This window comes from Octopus sinensis, linkage group LG5 (genome assembly GCF_006345805.1).
Source record: "Octopus sinensis linkage group LG5, ASM634580v1, whole genome shotgun sequence".
NCBI lineage: Eukaryota > Metazoa > Mollusca > Cephalopoda > Octopoda > Octopodidae > Octopus > Octopus sinensis.
The window spans coordinates 107,094,867-107,113,955 of NC_043001.1; the positions used below are offsets into that span (position 1 = coordinate 107,094,867).

Consider the following 19,089-nt stretch of genomic DNA (forward strand, 5'->3'; position numbering starts at 1 on the left):
GGCATTATTACACATAAATACCACACGCTAGGAGGGACTCTTAAAGTCAAAACTACTAAAATAAATAACACATCGAACCGAATGCAACTCTCGAAGATAGTCAGAATTTAGCTGCAGATCACCGTGATTTCATAATTAGTGCAATGATGCACTTTTTAATCATCAGTGCAAACATAATTCAAGATTTATAACGAATGAACAAAATCAACATACCAGACGAACAACCAATGTATCCGGCGTAGCATATAGAAATGTTCACCCTTTATACATCTATGTAAATGGCGGGCTTTTTCGAATTGCATTTCGGAGGGAAACGTGCTTATTCGGAATAAAAATTCAGTACTGAATATACTCCGGTTAAATTTACAATTTAAAAATAGGATTAAATCTTTATGAGAATTTATCAAGTAGTTAGCGTGAAAAACCTTAATTTTAAGAGTCCCTCCTAGCGTGTGACATTTATGTATAGTAATGATCTCTATATGATATAAATAAATATATCTAAGTGAAAAAAATATTATTTCTATTCATTTTTCAAATATATAATACTATACCAAGGATTTTGCATTTCTTAGTTTATTATATGTCATTGACATTTCGAGCCTACGCTCTTCGAGAATGAAAGGGATGAGAGGAAAACATGGCGAGAGAGAGAGAGAGAGAGAGAGAGAGAGAGGGAGAGAGAGAGGACACGGAGAGAGAAAAATGTGTCGGAATTAACGGTGTATATGTTTATATCTATCTATCTATCTTTCTATCTATCTATTTATCTATCTATCTATCTATCTATCTATCTATCTATCTATCTATCTATCTATCTATCTACCTATATTAGTAATAAAAGCATACTTTATGACATATTAATTAGCAATTATATGGGCATTCGGTGCTTGACTAGCTACATCTGATGATCTGCAATACAATGAAATCATGTGATGCAGTTGTGTCATCTGCTGGTGTCGACAAAATTTCCTCAACCGATAGAAATTCGATGCTTCTTAGCATTTGCCGTCTTTCCGGAAAGATTTATCGGGACGTCACCGCAGTCTACGGCATTATGAACTACACATCCAAATTAGATTGGATTGACTTTACTAATTATTGTATGTATACAAGTTAAGCTAAACTATTATGATAATTAAAAGAAGTTGGGTCTTCTCCTTTTAAGATACATTGGTATATTTTGGAGAAAGCTAATCCTTACAAGGATGGATCGCACCATGTCCGTTGAGCTTGGAAAGTAATTTATATTGCTCTATGACAAATTTGTATTGAAACGCGAGACGGAGCTTTTAAATTTTTGTAGACACTTTTCGAAATTCTTAATGCACCAAAAAAACGTCGCCATGTGGCTAGCCATATGCTTTGGTAATCAGTATCAATCGTTTGGAATAAGCTTTGCTTCTCATTTATCCATCTTTTAAAATAACTCGGTTTTTGTTGGCACTTTAAATTGTTTCCTTTTTATTCCGTCTTTTACTGATCTATGTGTCACGTGTTATGTTCCTGCATTTTATGCATTTACTGCTCTCATTATTCAAGACTTGTTACTCATACCAACCTTGTTCATTATCATTTTCACCGATAGTTTTTAGTTTATATATTTTATTATTAAAGCTCTTCGTAAATGCGAATGTTTGTATACAACTATGTGTATTCTATTATGTATGCCCTTGAATGTAAGCACATATGGGCACATACACATATAGATATGTACCTACGTGTATATGTATCAACAAATCTTTGTTTGAATGCATGTATACATATCTAGATAAAACTTAGATATGTTTCGACCAAAGATTGGTCAAGGCCATATCGAGCTTAATAACACTTCCTGATTGTATTATCTAAATCCTGTTTAAGTCAAGTTTTGTTTATGGTCCATTCAAGTAGTGAGTTCTTGCTGAGTGAGTTGTATCCAGGTATGGGTGGCTTATCTGGTATCCGTCGAAGAAATCTGTCCTGACTCCGTTTAAAGTTGATAGATTCCTTTTCCTCTTTAATCAGTTATGGGACAATGTTAAACAGGGCAGGGCCTGTTGAGGAAAAGAAATTATGTCGCAGTGTACCTATATGCTGTGATCCTGAATTGGGTAGGGGACGTATGGCCCGTGGTCCCAGTCTTGGATGAACCTTGAAACCAATGCTCATGTTGTTTGGGCAATGTTGGCGGTATATCCTCCACATGGTACAAATGATGTACCGCTCACGACGGCGCTGGAGAGAGTAGAGTTTCAAGGCTTTAAGGCAGTCCCAATAATCGAGACCTGTCATGCATTCAATTCGTTTAGTGAGTGCCCTCTAGGGTGATTCAATCCTCGAGATGTTTTGTTTTGTATGGGGAGACCACAAGGGGTAGCAGTATTCGAGGTGTGGCCGTACAAAGGAGGAGAAAAGTGGAATGATGACACCTTGTTCTCTGAACCGGAAGGTTCTTAAGATTCAGGAGCTCATCCTACGAGCTATATCGACCTTATTGTTGATGTGGGCACTCCAACTGAGATTGTTATCTACAATTACATCCAGGTCTCTGATATTATTAGATGCCGTGAGCGGTTCCCCTGAAGGAAGAGAGTATGGCTGTTTTAGTATAGACTTTCTTCCAAAATGCATCAGCTCAAATTTTCCCTCGTTCAGTTGCATTTTGTTTTTGTCTGCCAATTGACTCACAGCATATAGATCAGACTGGAGTTGAGTGCGGTCGTATTCTTCATTGATGATTTGCTGGAGCTTAGTGTCATCAGCAAATATTTTCACTTTGCAGTGATTTACGACGCTGGAAAGGTCATTTATGCAAATTATAAAGAGGAGCGATCCACTGGTGACTTTTGCTGGGCTTGAGTGGACTCCATCGACCACAACATGTTGTGTTCTATTCGCCAGGAAATACATAATCCAGTGTAGAAGTTTTCCACAGATCCCAATTGTCGAACGCTTTACTGAAGTCAAGATATATATCAGATTTCGAATCTGTTCCCAAGGCTTTATGTATATCTTTAATGTGGTGAAAGAGCTGTGTTAGACAGTCCCTGCCACAGCGAAAGCCATGCTGATTTGCATTTAAGAGTTTGTGGGTCTCCAGGAACTCAGCTATCCTTGATCTTACCACTCTTTCAAACACTTTAATGATGTGGGAGGTGAGCGAGATTAGGCGATAGTTTACAGCGAGGGATCTGTTTCCCCGTTTGAAAACCGAGATGACAGACTGGGATAGGAGTTGTTTCGGTATATAACCTGAGTCTAAAGAATTTCTCCAGAAGTTAGTCACTATACCTGAAACGGAAACAAACAGATCATTCGGTTGTTTTGTTGTTAGTCCGCTTTTTTTATTCTTTGGACAAATACCATATATTTTATGCCTGCACGATGATTTATTAAAATAACATATTTCAATAATTATAAAATAATATGTAATATATATATATATATATATATATATATATACATCTCTACACACAACCCACTCAACAATTAGGCCTTCAGCACCATACTACAAAGCACAGCCCTGCTAAAGGGAGACCCAAAGATGAACTGGATCCTCGAAACACACACCATCATTAAAAGTAAACGGCAACCAAAATCCTTGAAAAGGATTTTAACCCAAGCTAAACTGCACTCAACGTCAACCACAAAACCAGCAGTTAGAAAATGTGGAAGGCCCAACTGCGGAATCTGTGTCATCTTGGTAGAAGGTTCAGAATTTATACTAGAACAAGGCCATCAGTTCACCATTAGAGCAAACTTCACCTGTGCATCAGAAAACTTAATTTACGTCTTAACATGCGCAGGCTGCAATAGGCAATATATAGGCCATACAAAAAATAGCTTACGTAACAGGATGGCGGTGCATAAATCACAAATTAGAAACCCTGAATACCGGAAAATACCGGTCAGCGGACACATAGATAGATGTGCTGCAAATGTAAATCCGAAATTTACAACTTACCCACTTTACAAATTCAGTGACAGCGTAACCTTCACGCAACGCCAAAATAAAGAACTTTATTTCATCAAAAAATTTAGACCAAGTTTGAACACCCTGGGCCAGGAATATTAAAACAAAACATTGGTCTTCCGAAAAAGAAAAACGAAATTCTACCACAACCACTACGACTGCCCCAACTCACACTACTACTACAACCACCGTGGTCACTGTTGCTACGGCCACAGTGAGAGAATTAAAATAATGGAGGTGGGGCGAATTACAATTTCTCAGATCCTTAAACAGTCACTCACGCTGGCAGTGGTATGTCTTAGGGAAGGAAAAATTTATAATAAGATTTCTTTCTCTGCGAGCAGATCTAATTCTGATTCGTCAAATAATTGATGACGTTTTACCTCAGTGGTCAAGCTATTGTCACCCTGCTTGGTCGATTTCCTCACAAGATACAGTTATGAGTCAGACCCGATTCGATTCGTCAAAAAATTGATGACGTTTTTCTTCCGTGGTCAAACTTGTCGTTCCGCTTGGTTGGTTTCCTAACAGGATACAGTTAGGGGTCTTTTCCCTATATTCGTTGAGGCTGGGTTTTGATTGGTTTGGAACTATATGATGTCAGTGAACAGTGCCAGAGACCAGGACCCACAGCTTAGCTGATATAAATCCAACAACCACAAAATTTACCAAAATTACGCCAGCAGACGCCGACCAAGAATCATTACTGTTGCTCCCATTGGAACACAAGGTAAAATCTATAATGAACTCCTCGCCTTTTCAAGAACATGGATTTTTTATATTTGACTCTATTGAATGTATGTCACAATTATGAACTGTTCCATCATACTCTTTAAACATATAGCATGGACTCTCTTTATTATATAAAAAAATTCTTTTGATAAGGTTCGTTATTTCAAGAACCGAAACATGTAAAATTAAAATTTATCTAATATAGCGGCATTTTCAAACTTCATTTTTTTACAAATATATATATATATATATGTGTGTGTGTATATATATATATATATATATATATATATGTTATATAAAATCCGTTCTGTGTGTGTATCTTCTAGGATCTCGGGCATCCTCCATCCGATTGCGCTCAAATTTGATATGTAGATACCGACGGTATCAGGGCGTGTATATGTCTTGAAAAAAATTACAAAAATCTATTTCAGGTGAAGATGCGATCGATAAAGCCGTAGAAACGTGATTTGTAAAATCGTTTTTCTTGGAATTGAAAAAAAAAGGCTATCTTTATTTCTTCTTTTGCTGGTGTCTCAAATTCTGAATTTGTCGCTATCGGTAGTGTTGTCTATTCTGAACTTCATATAATTGATCCTTCATGCTTGTTCTTGAGCTGCGCATCTGAGTGCTTCTCTCTCTATCTTTAAATCACTCCTCCTCATACATAGCCACGTCTTGGCATTCACATCTCTTGCAAACTGACCGTACATTTTCTTTTCCTTCCATGCTGTTTTTTTTCTTTTGTTTATTTCTTGTTTAAATTTCTCTTTAGTGACACAATTTTCAGTTTTGATGACGCCAGCCTTCTTGTGTTTCAACATTATTATTATTATTATTATTATTATTATTATTATTATTATGTTTTAAAAGGATTGACGTAGCTCTACACAAAGGTAAATAAACAATACGAAGAGAGTAATGCAATTGTAATAGATATTTCATTGGTGGAAAGATATTTTATTGGTTGAACGGTATGGCGACAGCTTGCCTTTCTTCGTCGAGTTCAAAATGAAAACTGATACACAGAAATTTAAAGTTTTGAATTTCTGTGTATCACTTTTCATTTCGAACTCGACAAAGACAGACAAGCTGTCAAAATATCGTTCAGCAAACAAAATATCTATTGAAATTGCACCACGCGCTTCATATTGTCTATCATACCCTGATGCAATACCAGGCAGTGGCTCTCATGGCTTCTGATCTTAACTGGTTGGAAGTGTTATCATGTACATTGTTTTGTCTTGGTATAAAAGATGGACTACAGCAAATATTCTGCTCAATACCACAGATTCGCTTGTCAGTTGTTTGACCTTAACCAGTTGAGCATGTCCCTTAGTGGCTGACGATATGTGCATCTCTGAACATGAGCAGAAGTAGTGGGGGAGCATCATGGCCATGTGTTGAAAGGAATTCATTGGGGTTTGGATAATTCACCTTTGGAAACATGGGTGTTTTGTTCAACATTCTTAAACAACCCTTATTCAAGGATCTTTTGAGAAGGATGGGCTACTCGACCTGAAGTAAATAAACAATAGGCAGAACCGAAGTGCGCGATTCGATTGCAATAGATATTTCATTGGTTGAACGATATTGTGACAGCTTGTCTGTCTTTGTCGAGTTCAAAATGAAAAGTGATACGTAGAAATTCAAAACTTTAAATTTCTGTGTGTCTGTTTTCATTTTGAACTCGACAAAGAGACGCTAGCTGTCAAAATATCGTTCAACCAATGAAATATCTATTGCAATCGAATCGCGCTCTTCGGTTTTGTCTATTGTTTATTTACTTCAGGTCGAGTAGCCCATCCTCCTCCTCATCATCATCATCATCATCATCATCATCATCATCATCATTATATAATTATTATGTCCGTCCTTGTCAACTATAGCCATGGGCATCACATAGGGAAAGAAGACGGGACATGGTGGGTTCGGGTGTGGACAATCAGTCAGATTCGTGTTCGGAAAGCTCTGCCTCAGGTTGGGCGCTGGTGTCTGCTGCGAATGAAGTCAAGGAGCTGGTTCTGGATTTGCATAGTTCGCGATATCTTTCTACCTTTGCAATCCTGTTTTGTTCATAAGAAGTAGCGCCTCTTTTTAGGCAGCTTTTCCAGGGTGGGCGGTCTTGTGCTTGCATTTTTCAGGTGTTGGGATTGATACCAAAACCGTTTAGTAAGGCTTTGAGTGTGTCTTTGATGTGCTGTTTCTGTCCCCCTTCCTGTTCAAAAGTAGACGGAAAGTATAAAAGATTCCTCGTACTTAACCAGTGACAGAGAAATTAAGTTGATCCTCCCTCCAAAAATTGAAACTGTACTTTGGGTCAGAACTGATCCAACTTCTCTTGCTTCTTAAACCAGGATACCAGAGAAATGCAGAGAGCGTTATAGTCTTTCATCATCTGTGTTTGTTATACTATATCATCTGTGTTTGTTTACTATATTACAATCGTCTTTATCGCTTTTCTTTTTGACCGCAATTCAAGATCGCGTGGAATGTGACGTGCAACACATTCTCTTCCTCAGCCAGGGTCATTCAGCAATAGTCTATTGGACAGATAGTGCAAAATTTAGAGCCCTTCCAGTATCTGGGTAACCAAATTATCACAGAATGCAGATACTGATGATCAAACATCAGATAAAATGTACCAGCAAAACTTTTTTGTCGTTTCAGATGATGTTAAAAAAAAAGGTCCTTCCCGAAATATACAGGCACGCAGGGCCTGTTTTCAGGTTTCCGTGGCATATATATTCCCTGCTGGGCGGAACGCCAACCCGTCGCAGGATTACTAATTTTTGCCTGTTGACTAAGCTGGAGCAATGAAAAAATGAAGTGTTTTGCTCAAGAGAACAAGGTGTCGCCAGGTTGAGGAATCGAAACCGCAATCTTACAATCATAACTCCAAAATCCTAACCCCTAAGCCACGCGTCTCCACGTTTCAGATGATCGGTTTAAGAAGGTCATAATCTGAGACAAACTTTTGATGTATACAAGGCAATTATCGTGCCCACTTTCCTAGCAGATTCTGAAACCTCTACAGGTTAAAGACAATATTTTCGTTAGCTAGAAGCGTTAAAAACAAGAACGTTTGAGAAAATCATGTACATTTTTGTCATGGTTTAACGATAAGGAAATCAAAGATTCATAACAAATAGAAAGGAAACTGATATTATGAGAAAATTATCTAATAATATTAATTGACTTTTTTTAGATCCATTAGGACATGGTATAACTTTACGCACTTTGAAGCTGGAAAGGGAAGTTCTGGAAAGATACAAGACTCAATATTAAGAAGTAAAGGAGACTCGCACAGATACTATGACGAGAAGCACCATTTCAAAATGTAATTATTTTTCTTTCTTAATCTAATTAATCTAACCAGAGATATTTGCAGGCATAGCATATTCCAGTGAGTACAGCTGAGAATATGTTTCTTATTTGAGAACAGTAAACCCACTTTCTATATTTTCTTCATTTAGTTCGATAAATTTTTAGAATATTTAAAATATTTTTCGGACATATAAGTAAAAAAACAAAAATAATCCCACCCCAAAAAATAAAACAAAACGAAACAAAAACAACAAAAAATTCCGAAATTTCCGAAAACTCAGAAAGTAGAAACACATTCACAATTTACGAAAAATGTTCTTAGACGATAGACAGAAAATTTTAAATTTAAGAATTTTAAAGTTACACACGCACACAGACATACACATGTATATACGCACATATATATGCTTACTCAGACCGAATGCATGTATACTCATTTATCTATCTATCTATCTATCTATCTATCTATCTATCTATCTATCTATCTATCTATCTATCTATCTATCTGTCTGTCTGTCTGTCTGTCTGTCTGTCTGTCTGTCTGTCTGTCTGTCTGTCTATCTATCTTTACAATGGTGGTGCCCCAGCATGACCGCAGCTTCAAAGCTGAAACAAGTTAAAAACAAGTTCATAGGGCAGATCATCAAATCAGGCAGCTAGCCATTGCTTCATGCATTTCAAAGGCTGTTATCGGCCTTTCGCAGCGCCTTACTTCCGTCGCCGTGAGCCGTGGCAGCTCGTTGAGGTAAGACGTGAAATCCATCCTGCTTTCCGGCTCACTGCTACTCTCGAACAGTTGAGCGAAGCACCGCTGAAAAGCCTCACACATATGTTTCGGATCAGTTATCATTTCCTCATCGTGACCCAGCAAAGATAGGATTGTAGATTTATCGACACGCCGTGCTTCTGCCACTCGGACCCATTAAACGGCGTTCATCCTTTCGTGTCTAAGAGTTTAGTTCTGACAATGCAACCTTTGCGTTTTGCGTTGAAGAATTGGTCGACTACTAATATCGCAGTGAGCATGTCGGTCGCGATGCCTTTTCTAAAAGCCTCGTCTAACTCCCTGTTTCTTTCTACTGCTAGTCCTTTGCTAAACCTTATTGGTTCTATTCTAATCACCCTCTTCCGGGCGAACCACCATTTATTATTGATAATTGCTTCCGTCAACGCCCGCTTAACTAGTTCACTAATCCCGTCTCTGAAATCTTTACGCGTTGGCAACGACGCATTCAGCTCCCAGTCATCATCATCATCATCATTGTTCGACCGTGGTTGAGACAATGGAATTTACCATGCTACGCCAGACTTCACTGTCCATCATAGCATTACCGAGTTCCTGTTGCTGGATGCCTGTATCCCTGGAGATTACATCTGGGTAGGAGAGTGTGCGCCCTCTGGTATCGCGAGTAGATGGCTTCCAGAGGAGAAGAGTAGAAATTGCCTTGTTTTCAGCTCTATAACAATGTCCAGCAAACTGGACTCTCCTACCTTTCACAAGAGATGATACAGATGGTAGTTTCCCATATATTTGCATTTTGGTTGGATGACGCTTCCACAAGATATTTTGACTCTCATAAGGAGGCGAGTGTAGGTTCCATCCAACCGCCTCTCAAGCTTCTTTGATAACGTCCAGAGGCTCCCAGTACCCGGGTCCCTGTCTATGGATCTTATCTAAATCGATTGTACAGACCACGAATTTGTGGTCTGTACAATCGACTATTTTGAATTGTGGACAACCTATGCTATCTTTACCTGCTGCTCTACAGAATACCCAATGTAGATAGGATCTGGTTGCTCAGATGCGGTTTGACCAGGTCCGACTGGCACGTCAGGGAATTCCAGTCGATACCTCTCAGACAGCTGCAATCGTCGATTTGCGAGGCTTTAGCCCCCTTCCCTCCTATCTGCTAAACCACACAGTCCCACAGGGAAGAGGGCGACAGAATAGGAGGAAAGCCTGAGGGAAGGTTGGTGGGAGATACGGCTCCCCCCCTCAATGCTGCAGTGATGGCCGGAAGTCACGCCATCTTGAATGTATTCTTTTACTCTTTTACTTGTTTCAGTCATTTGACTGTCGCCATGCTGGAGCACCACCTTTAGTCGAGCAACTCGACCCCAGGACTTATTCTTTGTAAGCCTAGTACTTATTCTATCGGTCTCTTTCGCCGAACCGCTAAGTTACGAGATCGTAAACACACCACCATCGGTTGTTGGGGGTGGGGAGATAGTTACACAAATACATACGCACATACATACATACATACATACATACATACATACACACACACATACATACATACACACACACATACATGCATACATACATATATACATAAATACATACATACATACATACATACATACATACATACATACATATATATATATAATGTACGACAAGGTTCTTCCAGTTTCTGACTACGAAATCCACTCACAAGGCATTGGTCGACCCAAGGTGCCACGCAGTGGGACTGAACCCGGAACCTTGTGGTTGGAAAGCAAGCTTCTTACCACACATTCACGTCTGCGCCTGAAAGTGGGTGTTTTATGAAGGTAAAAACATTGCCCCTTACGGGACAAAAAACAACAACAGAACCCCAAGTAAGAAATTCCTGGTGTTCCCAACAACAAGTTTAAACTAAAACTTAGAACACAAATCAATTAAAACAGGTGAAAACAATAATTGTAACACAGTCTCACGCAGCGTCTTCGAAAACATATGCTTACACCTCCGCAGCAAATATAATAATGATAATAATAATAATAATAATAATAATAATAATAATAATAATAATAATAATAATAATAATAAAATGCCCTGATGCAGCACCAGGCGGTGGCTCTCATGGCTTCTGATCTTAACTGATTGGAAGTGTTATCATGTACATTGTTTTGTCTTGGTATAAAAGATGGACTACAACAAATATTCTGCTCAATACCACAGATTTGCTTGTCAGTTGTTTGACTTTATTTAACCAGTTGAGCATGTCCCTTAGTGGCTGACGATATGTGCATCTCTGACCACGAGCAGAAGTAGTGGGGGAGCATCATAGCCATGTGTTGAGAGGGATTCTTTGGGGGTTTGAATAATTCACCTCTGGAAACATGGGTGGTTCTTTCAACATCCTTAAACAACTCTTATTCAGGGACCTTTTGAGTGGGATGGGCTACTCACCTGAAGAAAATTCTAACTGGGCCCCACCTGCAAGGTCATGTGCTGTTTATCTTGATATGAGATCACCATGTCGCGCACATATGGTTGTGATGCATGTGCCTGGTGTACACTTATCAGATGGGTAGTCATGATGGGTATATTGGGCTTCGTATATTTTACCCCAGTGTCACTTTGATGGCATGAACTTCTCTCTCACTCAATAATAATAATAATAATAATAATAATAATAATAATAATAATAATAATAATAATAATAATAATAGTGCCTCTAAAAGAAATGGAGAAACTTTCAAAATACAAAGACCTGGAAATAGAGGTATCTCGAATGTGGAATCTAAAAACAGAAACAATTCCTATAATAGTAGGCGCATTAGGCATGATAAAGAAATATTCAGACAAATACATAACAAAAACACCAGGACTTACAAACACATATAACATACAGAAAATTGCACTACTAGGCACTGCACACATCCTCCGCAGAACACTTTCAATACAGTAACCATCAAAGCATCACAACAAATCACACCACATACCCAAGGCACACAGAGCTGCGCTCGGTAGTGAAATGAAAGCAAGCTATAAAACTAAAACTACTGAATAATAATAATAATAATAATAATAATAATAATAATAATAATAATTCTTTCTACTACAGGCACAAGGCCTGAAATTTTGGGGCATGGGACTCTAGTATTTAACTGGTACTTATTTAATCGACCCTGAAAGAATGAAAGGCAAAGTCGACCTCGGCGGAATTTGAACTCAGAACGTAGCAGCAGACGAAATACCTAGTTCTTTATTACCCACAAGGGGCTGAACATAGAGGGGTCAAACATGGACAGACATAGGTATTAAGTCGATTAGATCGACCCCAGTGCTTAACTGGTACTTAATTTATCGACCCCGAAAGGATGAAAGGCAAAGTCGACCTCGGCGGAATTTGAACTCAGAACGTAACGGCAGACGAAATACCGCTAAGCATTTCGCCCGACGCACTAATGATTCTGTCAGCTCACTGCCTTACATGCTGCTGCTGCTGCTGCTGCTGCTGCTACTACTACTACTACTACTACTACTACTACTACTACTCCTAATAATAATAATAATAATAATAATAATAATAATAATAATAATAATAATAATAATGATAATAATAATAATGACAATAATAGTATAATATTAATCAGACAATAAGAAGAGCGCGAAGCGATTTGTTATCTAATGTTTATTTAACGGTTTGAACAATATTTCGACAAATTGTCTGTCTTCATCAAGTGCAAAATGTAAAATGAAAAACAGATTCAAAAACACAGAAATTCAAATTGTAAACGAGAAAATCTGTGATCCTGTTTTGATAGAATGGCATTATCAGTTTTCAGTTTTGTAACTTGTAAAAGGAAAAAGAAAGAAAAAAGATCATTTAGTTGAACGGTTTTATGTAAACATTATGAAATTCAACTGTCATTTTCAAGGATATTCCTCCAGGAATATTCTTTTTTTTTTTTTTTCCTTTTTTCTTTTACCAACTACAAAATTGAAAACTGATGATGTGGGGGAGGGGACTAGTCGAGATAGGAACGCAGAATTTCCTAGTTCACATTTCGTATTTCCGTGTTTCTGTAGCTCTTTTCATTTTACATTTTGAATTTAATAGATCTGTCGAAATATCGCTCAAACCGTTAAATAAACTATCTATTACAAATCGCATCGCGCTCTTCTTATTGTCTATCTACCTTCGTGGAGAGTTAGGTCAATCTCCATGAAATAATTATAATAATAATCCTTTCTTTATTAGCAATAAGAACCGACAGCAATATGATTGGACATTACAAAACATGGACATGTGGGGTTGCATAAAGTGCCGTGTACAAAGACGATAAGGAAAAATAAAACAAAGAAAATGCCTAACAGAAGCAAGTAACTCAGGGTTACTCATGGCAACCACAAGCGCCCTGGTCACTAGAGCAAGAGCCCTCGCCTCATCTTTCTCTCTCTCTCAGCCTTGGAAACACAAAAGCGCATGCTCAAAGCAGGCCCGTTGACACGGACCATCTTCGCCACATTCACCGACCTTTTAACAAATTTGCTGGAAGTCAGCACTTCTCTCTCAACCCTCACTTTCCTTTTCAGATGATATCTGAAAAAGTTGATGAGGAGTAGGCTAGAGAGGAAAGTATCTGTCTTCGATCCTTTCAGTCTACAGCACCACACAACTTCTTTCGCTACACCCACGAGACAGATGAAAATTGCCTCCCCATGCCGGCCAAAGGAAGGCGGTGGGGCAATCTTCATGATGGAATCAGCCAACAAGCGGACACGTCCTCTACGTGACAGCAGGTATTCGACATAAACCCATATACCAGATATGCCCGGGCACTGGACGAGTGCGTGCAGAACGGTTTCGTCGCTCTGAGCACATCTCGGGCCAGTCCGACTGACGGTACATCCGAGCTTGTAGAGTTTATTTGGAACATGTAAAGCACCCCCCCCCACTCGTAGCACTGCCAGGCCAAGAATTTCTGTAAGTTATCCATAGGCCCCAGCCCGAAAGTCCTCTGGAACAGACTGGCGAATTGAAATTCGTCGACGCCTAGAGTCTCCCCGAGAACGTCGTCGTCGTTTCCTTTCATCACTAACCCTTTATACAACGTCATAGTAGAACTTCCACTAACTGCATTGCCCGACTGGCTGAGGTGTGTGAACACCTGGCGACACTCAAGGTGCCAGACTCCCAGCCGCTGTCTACGCTTGATCCAAGATTGCAACTCTGTCAAAGAGTTTCTACTTAGATGGACCTTTTTAGGTTATACCACCATTTATTGTTGGCGATTTCTCCCTTCAAAGCTTTCTGAACTAAATCTTTAATCCGGTCTCTATAAGCTCAGCACGCCGGGAGTGACTTGTTCATCTTCCAGTATCCGGGGCCTTGTCTGCGTATCCTATCTAAGTCGATGTCACCAATTTGTGATCTGTGTAGCCGACGATTTGAAACTGGACAACTAATACTATACCTATCTAAAGACTTGCAAAATACTCTATCTAGATACGATCTGGATGTTCCGATGCGGTTTGCCCATGTCCCCACTGGCATATTCGGGAAGTCCAGCCGGTACCTATCAGACAGTTGAAAGAGTCTGAGCAGAGTTGCGAGACTTTTGCAACTTGCTTTCCTATTGGCTAGCCACACACAATCCAATTGTGTATCTAAGATGGCGTTGAAATCGTCCACTAACACTAAAGGTTGGGACGTACCCAGGAAAACCTTCAGACACCTGAAGTATTCCAGCTGTCCTACATCTATCGGTGCGTAAACAGCCACCAGTCTGAAGGCCCCACCGTTACAACCATTCATGTCCAGGACCTCCAGCTTACCTTCTGAGTCCAAGAAGACTGACCTTATTTTGAGACACAGACCTTTCCAAAACAATACTGAGCTATCCCCACCACCAATTCCCTGCCGACACAGAGATGCGAAGATCTCGTAGTCATCGAAAATGGGCATGAAAGCTCGCGGTTCAGTTAGTCTGGATTCAGTCAGTAATGAGGTCGTTGAGTGGGTGACTTTTTTTCCAATGGAACCCCAGGCCACGTACATTTATGCTACCTATTTTGAGTATAACCATTTAAGTGGCTGGTAAGGAGAAAAAGGAGAAGACTATTTATCGTTAGTTCTCTGGGGTGGAAGCGGAGCAGATATCCCGCTCCTTAAGTGGAGTGTGGTGGTCTCCATGACCAAGGATTTATTGAGGCTCCAGGTCACTTTCGTGTTGTAGCCTCCAACCGCCTGTGGAAATTTGGATTTTATATTGCTGTATGTACGTTGCGATGTTCGAAGTATCTGTATGTGTGGTGAAAATTATTATAACTGAAAATTATTTAAGAATGATCCCTGGCTTACCATCTATGCAGGAAGTGCGAAAGATTGTCTTAAATGATATGTCATACGTATTGAGAAGAGCATTGCCGCTGAAAATTTTATTTCCCTTTTTCCATTTTATTTTCTTTGCTTGCTTTTTTTAAATTTTAATTTTTAAAATTTTTTGTCTCTGTCTTTCTTCCCGTTATTCTCTATCACATGACTCTGTAAATGGACAATTTGGTGTGTTTATTTTAATGGCCTACCAATGTATATAATGCGTTTATCTGCCCTTGATGTGAGGAAGACACTCGACAAGAAATGGAAACAGAATTTAAAGAAGATGATAATGTAAATAATAATAATAATAATAATAATAATAATAATAATAATAATAATAATAATAATCATAGTTTCAAATTTTGGCACAAATGCTATGAGGTTGTTTGTTGAGTTAGATATTTTAATTGATTGGGTAAGTTGTAGTTTTAGAAAGGTTAAGTCGATTACATCGACCCTAGTATTTTACTGGTACTTAATTTATCGACCCCGAAAGGATGAAAGGCAAATTCGACCTCGGCGGAATTTGAACTCGGAACGTAAAGACGGACGAAATACCGCTAAACATTTTGCCCGGCGCGGTAAATATTCTGCCAGTTCACCGCCTTAGTAATAATAATAATAACGATAATAATAATAATAATAATAATAATAATAATAATAATTGCTGTTTCTGGACGAAAACAATTTAAATTATAACCAGAACTTGGCTAGAATTTAAAATAATAATTAAAATTATGGTTAATATTTGTAGCATAAATTCTTGGCTGCAAATTTCATTTCGTGGGTGGAGAAGTATGTTTTGATCAATAATAAGTATCAAATATTTAGCTCAATATAGTCAACTATAATATCTTGAAAAATTCAGGAATAAGATTTATGTTATTGTTACATACCTCAATATAACGTTTCCTTTTTCCTTTTGCAGGTAAATATGGATATGTATTTCTTTGTACCTTCCTTTTCGCTTCCATATTTTTGATGTATCTACAAAAAGAACAATATCCTTTTCAAATATTACAAATGTTAAAACCAATACTGAACAATGTCGAAAACTCGACTCGCCTTAACACAACAATTTCTAAAACACCGTTGACTCACCTTATGACTACAACTTCAAAAACACCATCGAGCAGTCTTAAGGCAATACTTTCTAAAACACCATCGACTCGCCTTACGAATACAAGTTTGGAAAAGTGGAGAGGAAGGTTGAAATACCTTTGTGTCAGTTTAATTGGAAGGTTGGGTAATCAAATGTTTATATTTGCTTCTGGTTTAGGGATAGCAAATATTAACAATATGAGTATGGTTGTTCAGGAAGGAATAGAACATTTACAAAGTGTATTTGATATACACAATACTGAGAAAAATAAAAAATTGTGCAAAAATGCTAAAGCAAAATATCACCGAAAGGCTTCCGCTTTTGATCCTAGATTGTTTAATATTAGTAATATAGACACGGTTCATGTCGGACATTATTTACAGTCATACAAGTATTTCGAACACATATATGATGAAATCCGTTCTCAATTCACTTTTAAAAAGGAGATTAAAGACAAAGCCGACAAAATTTTAAAGAATATTGTTGAGAAACATAGAAAAGTTAACAATGCGTCGTTGAACTGGACACTAGTAGGAATACATGTTCGACGAGGTGACATGGTTAATCATAACTATGGTTATACTGTGGCTACTAAGGAATATTTCGTAAAAGCAAAACAGTGGTTCCAGTCCCATTATACAAATGTAATATTTGTGGTAGCTTCTAATGGTTTGCAATGGTGTAAAGACAACATATCAGACAATAGTACTTATTTTATAAATGGAAACTCTGCAGGAGAAGACATGGCTATTTTGAGCAGCTGTGAGCATTTAATTTCTTCTGTAGGTAGTTACAGCTGGTGGTCAGGATTTTTGTGTAGAGGAAATGTCACTTACTATTTCCCACCAGCCAGAGAAAATTCTGGACTTCGAAAAGCGTACAGTGCTGACTATATGGACTATTTTCAGCCAAAATGGATTCGTCTTTAGATATTCTGATGAAATGTATTCAATGAAATTGGTAAAGCATCGGATTCGTGTGATTGCTTATCATGTCTTCAAGTGTTCAGTCTCTACGTCCATAATTTTGTAATAAATTGAAATTAGAATGTGTGCTTAAAGGAAATTATGAAACACATCGGGTATTTTACAAAGTAAATGTTTGATAAAACTGATTAATTTATTGATGGATGAAAGAAAAAATAAATCTAAAACTTTTTTTTAATAAGTATTTCTAATTCTGGTTGAAGGCAAGCAAGTTCAGGGTTAAGTCGATCACATCGACTCCAGTGCTCAATTGGCACTTATTTTATCGAGCGCAGCAGTATGAAAGGGAAAGTCGACCTCTGTGTAAAGATAGACCACCTCAGAACGTGAAGGATAGACGAAATATCTGTGAATATTTTATCTGGCGTGTTAACGAGTCTGTCGGCTCTTTACCTTACAAGTGTTAAGGTGTATAAAGCCTTGTTATAGATTCAATTGTTAGAATGTCTTACAACAGCGGTTAAGGAAACCTCTGTTGTAAGACATTCCAACATTAACAGCCATTTCATTTTCATATATAGTGTATATGTATGAAGAATAGGAAACAATGAGGAAGTTTCTCTATCGTCACATGACGCTCAAGAAATAGCAGAGAAATTTCATCTACGCACATCTTAAAAATGGAAACGACATTTTCGGTGGCGTAATTCTACAGTTACCCCTTTTGAGTTTAACATAAGATGGAAGATGGCTACAACTGTATTGAAGAGATAACAAACTTAGATGGTACGCTTCTTGCTTTAGGTGGTACAGCAACATGCTATGTCTTAGGCCCAAAACCAGTGTAGCAGTAAGAGAAACCGGTGAATTAACATTCTAGAGATTAAGTCTTCACTAATACCTATTTGATGAAATTCTTTTAGATGGTTTATGATACTCTTGTGTGTAGTAACACTTCGTATCAGATATTTGACTATAATATCATTGTATCTGAGCTTTGTGAAGGTCAATAAATGAATTATTAATTTATTTTAAAGAACTAGCAATTATTTGGATTGAGGTTTGGATTGTATTGTTAAATCTTCCCTGTGTTGCAGCTGAAACATAAAAAAATGTGAAGTTTAGAATTTGTTGTCACTTTGAAGATTTTTAGCTGCATGCAGTTAATGTGTGGAATTATATATATATATATATTTATGTGTGTGTGTGTGTGTGTGTGTGTGACTACATCGGTGCGTTACACAAAAATCCATGTGGTATTGAGGTATTCTATGGAATTGTAACATATGACATGAAATGTTACACGTATGTATCCTTAGATATGGATAAAAAACAATCATGTGACATGAAACCGATGAAATGAAATCACCTCGGCAATATTCTCCACAATTAAAATTAAAAAGAAGACTCACACAGAAATATCAAATCTACTGGGAGTCCATAGTCATATAAGAGTTTATTTATTTTCAAAAGCATCTATTCATGGGTTAGTTTATATATATATATATATATATATAATATATATATATATATATATATAATTGATAAAGGATAATATTTTTTCGGGAAAAATTTTTATCAATGGCCAGCATATCAAAAACATTTTTTTCTCTCCTTGTTTCTTTGTGTGGAAGATCGTAGGCTCGAAACGTAAAATACTTTTTCAATTCCCGAGCGTTATATTTATACATCTGTTTGTTTTCTACACCACCTGTCTTCGTCTTGTTTTTTTTCCTGAATTCTCTCTATATGTAGGGAGAATATATATGTATTTTCGTTCTGTTTTTTTTTATAAGAATATGTAAAATAAAGATTGCCAATTCCCACTAGAATTTATTTTCTTTTACTTTCCAAAATGTTTAATACACGTATATATTAGCGTTAGCTGAGTCTAGCTGTGTACTTCAATAGAGTATAGGCGTAATATTAGAGCAGATATTGAGATATATGTGA

General features: G+C 37.7%; 1 protein-coding gene and 1 long non-coding RNA gene across 3 annotated transcripts in view; both read left to right on the forward strand.

Moving 5' to 3' along the window:
* The window catches only part of LOC118763533, a 33,555-nt gene extending 31,556 nt beyond the window's left edge, over positions 1-1,999 (forward strand). Inside the window, exon 3 of the long non-coding RNA XR_004999291.1 lies at positions 1,986-1,999. This is a non-coding gene — a long non-coding RNA (uncharacterized LOC118763533). The remainder of the gene's footprint in view (positions 1-1,985) is intronic.
* Positions 2,000-7,861: 5,862 nt separating this feature from the next.
* LOC115211963 (galactoside alpha-(1,2)-fucosyltransferase 2) lies at positions 7,862-18,165 on the forward strand. 2 transcript variants are annotated; one of them, XM_036502988.1, is made up of 3 exons: positions 7,869-8,024; positions 15,380-15,399; positions 16,037-18,165. In XM_036502988.1, exon 3 carries the CDS (start codon positions 16,090-16,092, stop codon positions 17,137-17,139), a length of 1,050 nt encoding a protein of 349 aa, XP_036358881.1. In that variant the 5' UTR covers positions 7,869-8,024; positions 15,380-15,399; positions 16,037-16,089; the 3' UTR covers positions 17,140-18,165. The 2 variants fall into 2 exon arrangements, with proteins under 2 accessions (XP_029636589.1, XP_036358881.1); XM_029780729.2 differs by lacking the exon at positions 15,380-15,399 and having other exon boundaries at positions 7,862-8,024.
* Positions 18,166-19,089: the final 924 nt, after the last annotated feature.

Bases quoted from the DNA above. Each gene is read 5' to 3' on its own strand.
- LOC115211963 (XM_029780729.2), top strand. From the start codon at position 8,000: ATGACGAGAAGCACCATTTCAAAAT. The intron at 8,025-16,036 runs GTAATTATTTTT...TTCCTTTTGCAG, and splicing joins GAGAAGCACCATTTCAAAAT to GTAAATATGGATATGTATTT.